This window comes from Hemicordylus capensis, chromosome 6 (genome assembly GCF_027244095.1).
Source record: "Hemicordylus capensis ecotype Gifberg chromosome 6, rHemCap1.1.pri, whole genome shotgun sequence".
Taxonomy (NCBI): Eukaryota; Metazoa; Chordata; class Lepidosauria; order Squamata; family Cordylidae; genus Hemicordylus; species Hemicordylus capensis.
The window spans coordinates 44,006,917-44,022,635 of NC_069662.1; the positions used below are offsets into that span (position 1 = coordinate 44,006,917).

The 15,719-nt window shown below is 45.7% G+C and overlaps 1 protein-coding gene across 1 annotated transcript; it reads right to left on the minus strand.

Moving 5' to 3' along the window:
- Window positions 1-737: 737 nt before the first annotated feature.
- On the minus strand, window positions 738-14,828 carry RAB5C (RAB5C, member RAS oncogene family). The gene is made up of 6 exons (XM_053262101.1): window positions 14,670-14,828; window positions 10,384-10,619; window positions 7,633-7,784; window positions 6,388-6,510; window positions 3,308-3,401; window positions 738-2,108 (listed from the first exon to the last, which is right to left on the minus strand). Exons 2-6 carry the CDS (start codon window positions 10,547-10,549, stop codon window positions 1,993-1,995), a joined length of 651 nt encoding a protein of 216 aa, XP_053118076.1. The 5' UTR covers window positions 10,550-10,619; window positions 14,670-14,828; the 3' UTR covers window positions 738-1,992.
- Window positions 14,829-15,719: the final 891 nt, after the last annotated feature.

Below are 15,719 nucleotides of genomic sequence, written 5' to 3' on the forward strand. Positions count from 1 at the left end.
GACCAAGTCTTCAGGAGAACAGACATGAGACCTTGTTGCCCACACCGCACATTTAACAAGCTGAATCATTGTCTTGATTCTCAGGTCCAATAGTAGTTTGCAAGCAACACATGTTTAAACAATAGAACCTCTCTAAATTGGCTATAGACAAGAGATGAGTTATGATACATTGCCCTCTGTTGCCTTCCTGAAACTGTCTTCCTTGCCAAGACGAAAGAGGTTGCAGTCATGACAGCGCATCAAGAAACTGGGTGGAGAGCCAACAAGGCCCCTTCTGTGAGGAATTGGATTGCCCTTATTTAAGAGGTATGGGGAGGGGGCACTCTTTAAGATTTGTCTCATCCTAGCAATCACTAGTTTGATTCCTGAGGGCTGTACTTTGTAGTGCAAATTCCTGCTTTGAACAGGGGCTAGACTAAAAGACCTTCAAGGTACCTTCTAGTTAACACAGACACCCAAAGTGATCTTGGTTTCCTTTTCTGAAGAGAGTTTGAAGAGACATCTCTTAGAACATTTGTACTTCTGTCAAAAATACTTCTAATCTTTGGGAAGATAAATATGTATTGTAGCTTTACCCAGTTGGATTGAAAGTTCTTCCTATCTAAATTCTGTTAACATAATTTCTGGTTTGTACCTCAAATTATCATTTGGTGAAGTAGAATCCTATGTTTAGTGAAAAAATATTGGAGACACCCATCATTGAACAGGATAATTTATACAAAACAGAAGCAACTCAATTCTGGTCAATATCCGATTTATAAAATTCTTTTGAAATCACACACACAACTGGAGCTTTGCATTCAAGAGACCAGAGTAGACTCCTTCCCCTTAAATATTAATTCAAGCAAGACAAAATTGCCTCAGGCACTAGTTCAGAAGCAAAAGTGTGTGATCTCCCTACTGCAGTTCTATTGTGGAATTACCAATCGTTTGTCTATGCAAATACATATTATCGCCACCCCCAATGTGTCCATTCTCCCCCATCCCTCACATCTATACAACCGCCAACATTATATTATAGGGTTATTAACAAATGGCATCACGTTGCTCAAAAAAGTGATTGATTTTATACAATTTGTCTCTTCAACAGGTTGAATTAGTGCATTATATCCAAAATGAAAGAAAAATTAATGCAGAGTTGGTAAGCCCAAAGCCCAATATGAACTGAGGTGGGTGCAAGGCTAGTTGGTATATGTAATTAAAGAGATACTGATTGGTTACATGTTGAATGCTAGAATACAAAATACAGAAGAAAATCAGCTTCCCACCTCCTGCAATACTCATAATTGTAATTTGATCAAAACAAGGCTTAGAAGGCCAGAGGTTTCTTTCTCCATGTAGCATTAATGCTACAAATGTCATATAGTGGTTATCTGCATGTTCTGCAACTTGCCTTTAAGGACATGTCTGTGCCACAGTTAAACTCCCAACCATGGAACCCTGGGAATTGTAGTTCTGCAACTCAGAGCTTTTCCACATCATTCCCAAACTTCTCTACACTTACAACTACCAGGGTTCTCCCCACTAGTCAGAGCAGCTTAGAATCACCATGCAGATGTTCAAGCAGTCACATCCTGTTTAAGAGAGGCACAGGGATTTCTCTTCCAAGCAGCTGTGAGCAAATACAAGGCTATAAAACCCATTTCAGAAAACAAAGGCAGAGAGGAAAGAGGAGATCAAAACTCTGAAAAACACGCATCACCATCCACCCATGAAGAGCGGTAGACAAATGCCAGGATTTGTTTTGTTTTTAAAAAAGGTGAGTTTAAGACTTTAAAAATATGAATTCATTATTTGCACAGAAGAGGTGCAGGGGTTTTTGCTTCCTCCATTCTATAGTCTGGAGAGAGAAGGAAATATATATCACAGCAGCAAAGAAAAGTGGGGGTGGGGTGGGAGAAGAAGAGGGATCCTGGCAGCTGTTGTTCTGTAAGTGCGATCGGTTCAGGCGCATTCCAGTTGGGGCTGTCCAAAAGCACAGGCAGGGATCCCTCAGTTTCCACAACACTGCCCCCTGCTGGGTTGGCTACTCTCCTGGAGGTCGACGCCTCGATTCCTGCCTGCTGCCCCAGCTGCACTTTGTGGCTCGGTTTTTGGAAGTTTCTTGGCTGAGTGGAGAAAGAGGAACACATTCAGAAGCCAACCAACAGCGTGCGCGCACACACACCCCTCTTAGGAAAAAGACTCATCCTAACTCTCAAGAGTGACAACCCTCCCAAAATTTCACTGCTATTCTACTGGAGACTTGCCCCCTCTACCCCAGATTCAGCAGGTTAGTCCAGATGGGTGTACAATGTTAGCCATGCTGCCCCACAACCCCCAATAACTTCCTGGACCCTGGCTCACAACTCCCAAGGCGGCCTTGCCTGCTCAAGCCTCTCCCTTCCCTGCCCTTCTCCTCCTCCTCCTCTCCCTCTGCCACTCATCAGTTTCTCAGCACACATTGCACCCCTTCTGTCAGCTCCCCTATTTCAAGACTTCTTCCCAGCTCCACTTCCTTCTGAGCCTCTAGGCCTATCAAGCATTACTGTTACCAAAATCCTATGATTCCTCCTATACTTGGGCCAGGTCTTGACAAATCCTTTGGAACCCCTGCGAACTTGGCAAAGAGGCACCTTTTAACATGGCAATTCTCTTTATTTAGCAGAGGGAGAGTAACTGGCCCTATCCACCCCCAGCACAGTACCTCCAGTGACTGTTGCTGGTGTCTATCTGATGTTTCTTTTTAGATTGTGAGCCCTTTGGGGACAGGGATCCATCCATCTTATTTATTTGTTATTTCTCTGTGTAAACTGCCCTGAGCCATTTTTGAATAAATAATAATAATCTAGGAGCCAGTTCAAAAAATTATGAACCCAACAATGGACATCTGCAAAGTTACCAGACACTGGTTGACACTATGGAGGGGGCTGGTACACTGGCTTCTCTTTATCCCCTTTGTAAGCAACATTCTTAGAACAGAAACAGGAATGCCTGGGACAAATTAAGTATTTTATTAAGTAACTCAGCTTCTGAATATCCTAGTCTAGGCACCCCGGATAAGTTTCTAGGTGCCATGGCTCCCTGGCACCTAGAATTTGTCAAGCCCTAGCTTAGGCCTGTGACTTTTCCTTCCCACAGTGAGCTGTCAAATTTGCCCTGCAGCCAGCCGCAACCCCCGCCCAAAGCAATTGGGCATACAGGAACATTTTAGGACATCACAGCAGGCTTACACACATGTGCACAATTGTTACATGGTATTTTGCAAGCCCATAGTAATGTAGGGGAACGCTGCCTCTCCACCACCCACCCCAAACACTCTACTAACCTATTGCCATGAAGGTTTCATTCACATTCATTGCTGTCTTTGCCGATGTCTCCATGAATAGCAGGCTATTGTCATCTGCATATGCCTGGGCTTCCTACAAGGGAACGTGCCAAAGCTGGTATCAGTGCACACAGATACAGACTCTGCCCTCTTTTGGTAGCCCAGCGATTTCCTATATCACAGCTCACACAGGCCAACAGTACAGATAAGACAATGTGGTGGCAGTGTTACCCTTCCCCTCCAGTATGAAAAATGCTTGCAACCCCTAGTCACTAAATATTCAGAAGCAGCAAGGCTACAGAAGGAGCGGGCTAAAAGGTGCTGACAAACTTATTTTTGACAATTCCCAGAATTCTTCCCTGAGAAAGAATCTCATGATCACACTTAGCATTAACACAAGCATTTTAGATATTTAAAACGTTTCCACACCCATTCGCAGTAATCCTTACAACAGCTTTGTAAGGTAGTACCATCACTGCAGACAGGCAGAGAGAAGAGTCTCAGGTGCTGTCCCCGCCTTACTTTGCGTCTTCTTGGAGGCCTTCTGGCCGGAAGACACTATTGCCAGTGGGATTGGGCCTGTGAGGACTTCCGCGCGCCCCGTTGAGGCCTCGATGGGCGTGTGGGGGTAGTGGGAATGCCGCCACTGCTGGCGGTCAGCAGGTAGGGCTGGAAGGAAGTGGCAACGGAGTCGATGCTCGGGCCACTGCCCCACCCTCCGCAATGGCTGCTGGCCCTGCTTGCTGCTGAACAGCTGATTGGCAGTGGGGGCGCATTCTGGAGCTTTGGGGCTGAGAACGGAGGCTGCCAATGAAGTCTGCCCTGTAGCAGGCCTCGCGGCAGCTCCGAAAGCCAAGAGATGGCCTGAACTTTTCTTCCTCCTCAGTACTCTAATATGGAGTACCCTGCCGACCCTTTCCATGCAGTATAGAGAGGAAGGGAGAAGGGCAGAAAAAGGGGTGGGGTGGGGAAGGCTGAGAAGTGGAGGCCAGGTTAGCAGGAAGGAGAGAAAAACTCAGGAGAGTTGGGAAGGAGCTTCCTGGAGCCTTGCAGGACTAAAAGAACTGAGGTGGGTTAGCTCCTCCCAGCCTCAAAAATGAAACTAATTAACAGCATAACCCACATGTGAGATGCCCTTGGACTCCAGCAGCAGAGAATGTGCTTTGTCTAGTGCAGGCCTGCTCAACTTTGGCCCTCCCAGCTGTTTTTGGACTACAACTCCCATAATTCCCAGCCACAGTGGCCAATAGCCAGGGATTATCTATCTATCTATCTATCTATCTATCTATCTATCTATCAAATTTGTAGACCGCCCCAAACTTTCGTCTCTGTGCAGTTAACAATAGCATATAACAAGTTAAAAACATATACAAAAAACTTAAAACAATATAACAATTTAAAAATAAACCAGAGATTAGAACCTAAAGAAATTTAGGAAGCTGAGAAAGCTTGGGCGAAAAGATGGGTTTTCAGATGTTTTTTTTGAAAGTTGCCAGAGATGGGGAGGATCGTATCTCAGCAGGGAGCGCATTCTACAATTTTGGGGCAGTGACCAAGAAGGCCTGTCTCTGTATAGCCACTAAACAAGTTGGTGGTAACTGGAGACGGATCTCCTCAGATGACATCAATGGGCGGTGGGGCTCATAATGAAGAAGACGCTCTCTTAGATACCCAGGGCCTAAGCCGTTTAGGGCTTTGTAAGTTATAACTAGCACTTTGTATTTTGTCCGGAAACCTATTGGCAGCCAGTGTAGCTCCATCAGTAAAGGAGTAACATGGTATGGTCTCTCCAAGATGACCCAGAGACCAACCTGGCTGCCACATTCTGAACCAACTGAAGTTTCTGGACTATGTACAAAGGCAGCCCCACATAGAGCGCATTACAGAAGTCAAGCCTGGAGGTTACCAACAGATGTACCACTGTTTTGAGGTCATTGATCTTGAAAAATGGGTGCAGCTGGCGTATCAGCCGGAGCTGGTAGAAAGCACCCCTGGCCACTGCCTCAACCTGAGAAACCAGGGAGTGGTGTGAAAGCAGAAGTACTCCCAGACTGCAAACCTGTTCCTTTTGGGGAAATGTGACCCCATCTAGAACAGGTAGATCGACATCGTCTCTAGAGTTCTGACCCCGCACAATAAGTACCTCCATCCTATCTGGATTCAGCTTCAGTTTATTCTCCCTCATCCAGCCCATTACTGCTTCCAGGCAGGCATTTAGGGAGGATATGCCAGCTCCTGAAGAAGCTGACATGGAGAAGTAGATCTGGGTGTCATCAGCGTACTGGTACATTATGGGAATTGTAGGTCAACATCTGCAGGAGGGCTGAAGTTGAGCAGCCCTGGTCTAGCGGTTTTACTTTTGTATGGCAGATGAGTTGACCATCACTCAAGCCACAGACCAAACTGAGCCAGTTAACATCTTATATGGCACCTTTAGAATGTTCAGAGTGCATCACATAATATTTTGTTGCAATCCTTACAGCAACCCTATCAAGTTTCATCATCAACATCCTGCAGATTTTCAGGGCTGGGGAAGTTACGAGGGGAGAACACGAGGCTGAAAGAGTTGCTTAAAAGGCAGTTTCTCTTTGGCCCCAGAATTCTCAGGCCAGTAGTTTTCAGAAGAGTATCTTCTCCAGCACCTGGATGTATTTCATAGGAGCTGTCATGGCGAAGGCAAAAGTTAACGTCTATCTGATTTTATAACTACTTTGTGAACTAGGATGGTTGAAAAAGGAGTCTCAGTAAGAGCTGCTCACCCAAGGCCACCCAGCGGGTTCACGGCAGAGGCATGATCTGAGCAAGGGACTTCTCAGTTTGCAGCTCAGTCTTCACCACCAAGCTGGAGCCATGAGACCACGCTCTTCAGGCAAACAGAAGACTTTATGGCTGTTTTCATTTGACATGACACTTTGTATCCAGACAGTATAGGAGACTGAGCTAATTCAGGAAGGAGTTTACTAGGTCAGCAGGGAAGAGAGCCACTGAACACTCTTGGGATTGAGACTATGCATTCATACGGACGTGGGGCATGTTAGAGTGGCTCAGGAGGGATCGCCTCCCAGGTGATCCCCACTCACCTGGAAGTCAACAGCTCGCTTGCTGGCCAGGTCAGCCTTGTTCCCTGCCAGAGCAATGACTATGTTAGAGCTTGCCTGCCGCTGCAGTTCCTTCACCCAGTTCTTGGCTCGCACAAATGTGTCCTATGGAAGGAAACAGGCAAATGAGGGCTATTCTGCTACTTCAGTTCTTCAAGACTTCGAGTGAAAGTCCTCGTATCCAGCACTGTCAACACTGCCAATATGTGCCCTCTCCCCAGAAAGCACGACAGCGTCAGAGTTCAGGCAACACATATTGCTAGTTGTAGAAACAACTCACATCTGCAATTACGGGGATAAGGATATTTCCACTACAATTCTTTGATCGACACAGATTGTATTGTATTGACAGTGTAGTTCACCTTGAACTTCAGACAGGGTTAAGTGACCAAGGAAAAAGGAACTGAATTCTCCCAAGACAAGTTTTCTTAAATTCAAATCTGTTTTACAGGTGTCATAATCAGCGTGTTGATTATGTTGCATTTAAGCAGAATGTGAAGGAATGGATTTGGCAAGTTTATTCTTAACTAACTTTTTGAACAGGGACAGTAACACACCACTGATTTGGCTCAGAGTTCACAATATGGCATGCAAGCTTTACAGTTACACAGAACTCCAAGGCTGATGTTACAAAGCAACATGTTGGCTCCCATCCAGAGTTTGGTTTTTTGAACATTCAACCTGAGAAACACAACTCTAAAGCTCACAAGTTAGACAGAACTTTGGTTAGTCCTCCAGTATTATTTCATTCCCTATTATTTTGCTTTGGGGCAGGGGGGAGATATGGCTATGTAGTTGGTAGCCTTTTTAAAAGGTAAAGTTGTGCCGTCAAGTCGGTGTCTCCTGGCAACCACAGAGCCATATGGGTGTCTTTGGTAGAGTACAGGAGGGGTTTACCATTGCCTCCTCCTGCACAGTATGAGATGATGATGCCTTTCAGCACCTTCCTATATTGCTGCTGCCCAATATAGGTGTTTCCCATAGTCTGAGAAACATACCAGCAGGGATTCGAACCAGCAACCTCTTGCTCCCTAGGCAAGTTACTTCCCCGCTACACCATTAGGTGCTGTGCCTTTAAAAGAGATACTTTAAAAACTTCATTTCTAAAAGTATTCCTAATTTTACTAAAATCACTTTAGTAACATGCTGTCAGGATGGTACAGGGCTTAGGTAAGAGGCAGTCTTTTGCGTCCAAGCCTATTAGGCCTTTTAAAGCAAGGTTCTTACCAGGTTGGTGATGTCATAGACAACAATGGCTGCTTGGGCACCCCGGTAATACATGGGTGCCAGACTGTGGTAGCGCTCCTGCCCAGCTGTATCCCAGATCTCAAACTTGACTGTTGTGTCATCTAAGCAGATGGTCTGTGTAAGGAAAGCAGCTGGAACAGAAGGGAGAGCAGAGTTACAGGAGTGACATCTATTCTGTGCACACATTCAGCTCAGTTATTTCACATGCTTAGAGACCTGTCACCTGCCCTACATCGGCAGTGCAACAATGTGAGCTTCAGCTCAAGTTAAGCCTTGGCTGCACCTAGCCCTTTTGGCTTATGAGCAATCCCACCACTTTTCCCAGCTATGTATTTCAAGTATGCTTTCTTCTGGTGATCTAACAAAAATGAGATTTCATGCAGCCTTTATTCAAATGCTGTATGTTTGGTCAGCCAGAGTCAAGAAACTTCTCCGCATCATAGGAACATAGGAAGTTGCCATATACCGAGTCAGACCACTGGTCTATCTAGCTCAGTATTGTCTTCACAGACTGGCAGCAGCTGTGTTTCCTGGGTGTGCGCACATTGCTTCCTTCTGGAGTATAAGTTACTACCACATGCAAAATAGATGCTGGGTGGTGAGGACTGTGCCACAGATAAGAAAATTCCTTTGGGGAAACCATGGATGGGTTTCTAATACTCAAGGTCCAATGGATAAGGTTAACTGCCAACTTGGCAAAGAGGCAATTTATAACATTGGGATTCTCTTTATTTAGCAGGGAGAGAATAACTGGCCCTATCCACCCCCAGCACAGTTCCTCTAGTGACTGTTGCTGGTATCTATCTTATGTTTCTTTTTAGAGTGAGCTGTTTGGGGACAGGAAGCCATCTTATTTATTATTTCTCTGTGTAAACCACCCTGAGCCATTTCTGGAAGGTTGGTATAGAAATCGAATAAATAAATAAATGGCACTGGAAAAAGGCTTTCTTCAGGTCATGCTGGCTAGTGGTGCTAGGCTGCAATTGCCTCCCTCTACTGTGTGCTGGCTCACTTGAGACACCAAGAGTTTTTGATCTACTGCGATCTTTCTGCTTGGACATCTGCTTTCTTCATGTCATTCACCGTATAGCTGAGCTGTAGAGTGGCCAAGTTGGTATCTTGCAGCAAATACAACAAAAGCAGACTACAGCCAATGGACATTCGTGTCACAATACATTTATTATTTTTAATGTTACAATATCCATCATCCTGTCAAGACTCCTCCTTGGAACTCTGCTGTGAAGAGCGAGACACTGATTAAGAGAGGGTTGGTTTGGGACTAAAGGTCAATGCACACATGACCCTAGCTTGTTTTACATGCATCAGAATATAGGAGCAAGCTTTGGGTGCATGTGCTTCACTCCATAATATGTAGCTACATTATCTTCAGTGTGCATGATATGTAAAGCAAGCATGTCAAGTTCAAACAGCAGAGAGGCAGTCTGGTGGCCACTCCCACAACTGTGTACGTCCCGTCTCTTGAAGTCCCTCTGCTTAAAAGCAATAAGAGACTGACCAAATGAACTCCTTTTTCCTAGCAGCCAAAGGGGAAGCCTAATACTTTTCTGCAAAGTCAGCAAGACGTTTCTCTTTGGGTTTGCTTTGGAATGCCAGGATTAAGCAAGTATTTTGTTGTGTGCCTGTAGTTTGTTTAACGTGCACACAAGTTGTTCTTACTCATCTCAAGCCCTGGGGAAGAGGCAAAGCCGGAAGAAAACTAAATCAGGATGCTTGGTATGAACCAGGGCTTCCATGAGTACATTTGTGTAAGAGTAGACCAACCTGAATACTTGTGGGATCATGAGTAAGGACCACAAGACATCCTGTGTGCACAGGGCAGGCTACAAGACCAAGCCATGCTTAGAATGCATATACTATGCTGAGAGAGAATCAGCTCTTAAGTTTGCTCTCTTCAGGTTCTTCTGTTCTATGAAAACAGGACTTGACATCAGCAACTCAGGCCAAGCCGCAACTCCTCACTCGCTAAAGCTGTGCCAGAACTGCCAAGGCTGGTATTAGTGCCCTGCACTTGATACAAATATACAGCAAGAGTTGAAGCAAGAGCTACTACTGCCCTTGGCCATCTGGATGCTAATCGCTTTAAGGCAGAGAAGAGAGTTTGCCAAACTGACATTTCTGCCTGGGCAGGCAAATGCACAGCCTTCCCCTTCCGTTCACCGTTTTCATCTGCACGTTTCACCCACTAGTGGCATCGGGATTCTAAAAATGCAGGAGGTATTCTTCAAAACAAACCCACCCGAGCAGCACCTATACTGCCCTTCTGCCATTTATGTGAAACTGCCTCCATCTGAAAGATACTGGTGAACAGCTGAATGCTTCTGAAAGAATACAGCTTCTGGGATTTCAACTAGACCAGTGATTTTCAGCTTTATGGGGGTTCCTCAGCAAGGGTCTGCAATGCCAAATAAGCTTCTCTGAAAGGCACTTTGCCCATCACTACCAACTTTCTCCAGTAGCATACAGCCATAAGAGATAGCGGGGTACATTCTCAGTTCCCCAACAGAAAAGAATTTGCAAACTCCCAAGCTAAAACCCCTGCAAAGGCCCAAGACTGAATGGACACGATGCAGACTAAGTTAGTCATGACTAAGCTCCAATGAAAGAGAGGAGACAAGTTAGTCATGATTCAGCTTGGGTTCCATTGATTTCATGGGCCTTAGTTCAGATCCTGCACCTCATTAGCCATGGCTGACCTCCACTCGGGCTCACCTCCAATTGTGCTCTCCTGGTACTCATGGAACTGCCCTTTCACAAAGCGCAAGACCAGGCTGGACTTCCCAACGGCCGACTCTCCCAGAAGAACCAGTTTGAACTGGCAGATCTTGTTTCCTGCAGCTGGCCCATTTGGTCGCGCAGCTCCGCCACGGCCCGCCATGGCCTGTTGCGAGGGCACGTGCTTCAGAGACAAGCAAGCAGGACTGTTGGCAAGGAAAGCAGATCTCCAACTGAAAGAAGTGGGGTGGGGGGGAGAGACACTTCAGCAACTTGATCAAGACAGGCTCATATGTTGCTAAAATGGTGGGCTTTAGGACCTCTGCCACAGACTCTCGAGTGGTCTTGGGCATGTTGCTCACTACATCAACTTAATGGAAATTAAATGTGCCTTCCCTCTGAGGATAATGAGGGCAAATGGAAAGACTAACACACTTTGCAAGTTTCAGAAGAGTAAGAATTTGTTGCTTCCATTTTACTGGAAGAACAAAATGCAGAGTTGGACCAGACAGACATTGAAGCTATTCACACAACCGCACGAAAGCAGGCTAATGCGGCCCAGCCCACTTTCGCGTGGTCATGAGAACCACTGGGCTTGCAAGAGAGCCCGGTGGTTCTCTGGCAGCTAGCCCACCTAAAACCCCTCCCCTTAACCCAGGTTAGCGAAGCGAGTGCTCCGCTAACCCAGGTTTGGGGGTTGTGAGATGCCACAGCATGTCTCCACACCGTGGCAACCCCCAACCGACTCAGGGGTCTCCCCAGCATGCCCCCGCACACTCACATGGGGCATGCTGGGACTTCAGGGGGCCAGGCAGCCCCTGATCCCCACCACCCCACTGGCTCTGTGACAGAGTCATGGGCGTGGCCGATCCAGCCGCCCAGGGCAAGCGCTCTGCTAAGCCCGCTCTCCCCACATTAACTCTCCTGGCGCTTCACACTCATCATGTGAACCACCTCATCCTCTTCTATATCAAAGCCAAGTTAATTAACCAAATTGAGAGATGATGTAGCATAGTAACCAAGAGGCAGAATTACAAGCCAAACAGTCACTCACTAGTGGTTTATGTAAAGCCACCTACCTCGCTTATCTGCAATAAAGAGACAGTAATGACCTACCATATAGGGCTGTAGTAAGGACTACAAGATGATCTGTGTTAAGTGTTTTGAATGCTATTAGAGCCAGTTGGCCTTTAAACAAGTCACTCAGCCTTGTCATGTTGATAAATGTATAGCATTTGTTTTTGTAAGACCAGTTCAGAAGTGAAAGAGAAATTGTTAGCATTAGTTGTAAGACTCTAATGGTGAAAATAAGCCTCTGGTCTCCAGGAATAATCAGTCCAACTTAAATTACTGCATTTGTGAGTTCAGCTGTTGCAAAACCTTGATTTTGGAAGGAAACACTGTTTCCTTCCATGTGTTTGGACAGCCCTATAGAAATGTGATGAATTAAAATGACCCTGCCAAGTCATTCTATGCCTTAACTCTGAACCAATGTAAAGGTGATTTTATTTGATCATTTGACTGGATATTTGTGTTATGATTGTAAAGGCTAGTTGCTGAACAAACAGTAATGCTGAGCTGAAGTGGTTGCCAGCAACAGCAGCCTTTCAGGCAAATCCTCACCAATGGTTATAACATGGGTTTCCCTAAGCCTGGCCACTGATTCCTCAGTCTGGACATGTATAGCTGTGAAATTTACACAGCTTTACACAACTCAAGATTCTTCTTAAGGCACCAAGGTTGGGCATGTACAGCACAAGAGGGACAGAGATCCAAGCCTCACTCTAGCATGCAGACATCTACACTATTTTGCCAAGAATTCGCCTGCCTCAGGAAGAGCCCTGGTGTGGTTTCAAAGGTTGCATTTTCACAACACTAGTGCAGTCGTCATCAGTGCCAGGCAGTGGGCATACAAAGGAGAGCTTGTCAGACCCAATGTGGCTGGAGTGGGAGACAATTCTTGCCCTTGCAAGTGTCGGTTTGTGCTGTTACCCTAATATACCCTGGTGACCCTAATAAATTTTATTATTTTATTTATTGATTTGATTTCTATACCGCCCTTCCAAAAATGGCTCAAGAGAAATAAATAATAAATAATAAGATGGATCCCTGTCCCCAAAGAGCTCACAATCTAAAAAGAAACATAAGATAGACACCAGCAGCAGTCGCTGGGGGTGGACAGGGCCAGTTACTCTCCCCCTGCTAAATAAAGAGAATCACCACATTAAAAGGCGCCTCTTTGCCAAGTTAGCAGGGGCCAGCTCTTATCTGCTTAGTCGTATCCTGTGGTCTGTTTCTCAGTCACACTGGAGTGGCATGGGGTCTTAACTATAGACTTAACACCAGTTCCCTTGCCACAGGTCCATGCAGCCATGTGGTGGAGTGGAAGCACAAGAACCCCAACCATGTGTGCACACAAACATAACACACAGAGCAGTTTGTACAACAGGGAAAAACTAAGGACTACTTTTTAAAAGAGTGTTGGAATCAACATTTAATGAGCATCTAGAAAGGCCAGCGTATACCATGGGAAGGGTGCCTGTTGTCCAAGAAGAAAATGTATACAATTAAATGGCTTATGTTCAGAGCATTTAGGCAAACTTAAAACCATGTAGGACCAGGGGTGTAGCAGAGGGAGGACGTGCAGGCAGGGACCGAGGAGCACTGGTACTTCTCAGCTTCTCTGGCTGTTGAGGTGGGCATGGCAGTGGGGGCTGTCATGGAAAGTGCCTTCTGCACTTCTGAATTTGCAACTACACCACTGTGTAGGACAAACAGATAAGACTGGGGGGGGGGGCTGGGTGTGTGTGTGTGGGGTCGATAGTAAAAGCGGTGGTGGAAATGGGTGAAGGAGGAGACTTCAGATCGCAGAGGGGTAAATAAGATTATAACAGATTAATTGTGACACGAGAAGGTCTGTTCCTTAAAATAAATAAATATATTGAGAGAGATAACATTTCTTAAAAATTCTTACTTCATTTCATATGTATTACTTTTATATTTTTGCAGTCCCCATTAAATCTAGCATTATTGTCATTCCCTGTATTACAGATCCCCTCCCACAAGGCGCAGAGTGAGAGAGAGAGAGAGAGAGATATGTTTGCTAAAGGTCACCTAATCAATTTTATGTTGGAGGAGATTTGAGCCAAGGACTTCCATTCATAGCACAGGCTCTTAACCACTATAACTGATTTAGAAGAGGCTTTTACCCCTGCAAGGTGACTATGGTAAAAAGTTTACTGATTTGCTTCTGTAAACTGGAGAGCTCTCAATGAGAGCCTCTCATTAGCCAGGTGGTTTTGTTTGGCAAAAAAGAAATTGATGTTGAAGAGGAGGCCTAACAAAAGTTAAGGAGTGACTGACTTCCTGAAAACAAAGCCTGTAACCAAGTTAATCTTGCAATTTTTTTGAAGGCAAACCAGTTTTAATGCACCCCGTGATTGTAGGAAATACAAATACAGCAGATCCACATTTGCAGAAGAGGTGTACATACACAGCCCAAAGCAAACTGAAGAACCCTAGTACAACTTCCCTTCTCTAGAACAGAATCATCTGTTCATCCCCAAAGCCTCTCCATGCCAGGAAGAGATATACCTGTTGAATTTCTACCCAGTAACTATATTGGAAACAAAAACTGTTAAGAAGGAATCCAGCAGCATCCCTATTAGCAACAGACACTTGATTCACCTCCTGCTCAACACCTACAGACAAAAGCTTCTTTGTCTCTCCACTCACATTCATAAAAATTTGTATATATTCATCCCATTATCTTTGCTTCCCTCTATCATTGCTGCTGTCTAGATTGAACTGCAAGATCCTCAGGGCAGGGACCCATATTGCCGATTATAGTATCCTGTAGAGTCAACATGTACTGAAGCAGCACTCGCAAACAATCGGAACAGGAAGTCCAAAAACAAGCAAAACCCCTACTGGAGCAGACTAAAGGTCCAGCTAGCGCAGCATCCTGCATCGGCCAACCAGCTGTCCCCGAGGAGCCCAGAACTTTACCGCTTGAAAGCAACAAGCCCTCCCTGCTTTGTTCACCAGCAATTATATTCCGAGGTAGACTGCCTCCAAACATGGAGGCTTCATTTCGCGAGCCGCGGCTAAGCAGCCCTACCTCCCACCAACGCCCATCTGCGAGAGAGGCAGAATGGCAGGATTCCGAAAGAGGGTTTAGGTCTCCCTCTTCTCTCGGAAAGGAAGCGTTTCCCAAGACCCACCCCGGCCTTAGCTACCCTTTTTCTCCGGCGAGCCCTAAGGCGTAGCCCATCGTCACTCACCCGCTCCCGCCTGCGGGGCCACCGCCGCTACCACCAGCCCGCCTGCTTCTCGGTATCCCCTTTACCCCCACTCCAAATCTCAAACAGCGCCACTTCCGCCCTCGGCTCCTTTCCAGCTTCTTCCGCTTCCGCTAAGGGCTCCGCCTTGTTGGTCTTTTTTTTCTACTTCCCCTCTCTTCCTGACAGGCTGTTCCGTCCGCCAATCGAAATTATTCCGATGTAGTGACGCCACCGGAGGAGACGGGGGAACCCTCAGTTCCTCGGTGGAGGCGCTGATTGCTTTCTCTTTTTCCTGGAAAAGAATGATTGTGAAACTTACTTCCGAATAAACATGGAAAGGGATCCGGTTGCAAACCTACTATAATTAGTTCCGAACCTTCTGGCATATTTTTTTCAGATGAATTCATTTTTTTGTTCTATGCATTATTACTTTAAATTGTTTTGCAAACGAAAACGAATAAAAATATAGTTATAAAATAATCGTATACCTCATCGCCTCTGAGTATGTGGGAGTTCTTCCGTCATTCTTGTAATCGGGCAAAAAGGCAGCTGCTTTTTAAAATTTATATATGTTGTGTATTCCTATCAAGCATATGGTGGATTCAAATACTTCAAATATTTATACATGTATTTAAACATACGTACTTCACATGACTGTAGAATGTGAGGGTATATGGAATATATATTTTCCGCCCTCAATAATGTATTTTAACAATGTTTGTTTAAGAAAAAATGGTGTTTGTTGTAACATATAATCGTCACATAAGAACAACCAAACGCCCTCCTCCTACCTCTCCTACCTGGAGGGTCATACTCAGATGGTGCCTTTGGTGGCTTGGGGCTTGTTGGTACCTTTGTCCTGTGGGGTGCCACGGGGATCTATTCTGTCCCCTATGCCAGTGTTTCTCAACCACCGGTCCCTGGACCGCTGCCGGTCCCCGAAGGGTTGAGTGCCGGTCCCTGACTGGGAGTCAACCCCCCCCCCCCAACTGAAATCAAGGCACTCACTTCCTCAATTTTGCACATGGCATGGAAGAGGAAGAGTATCAC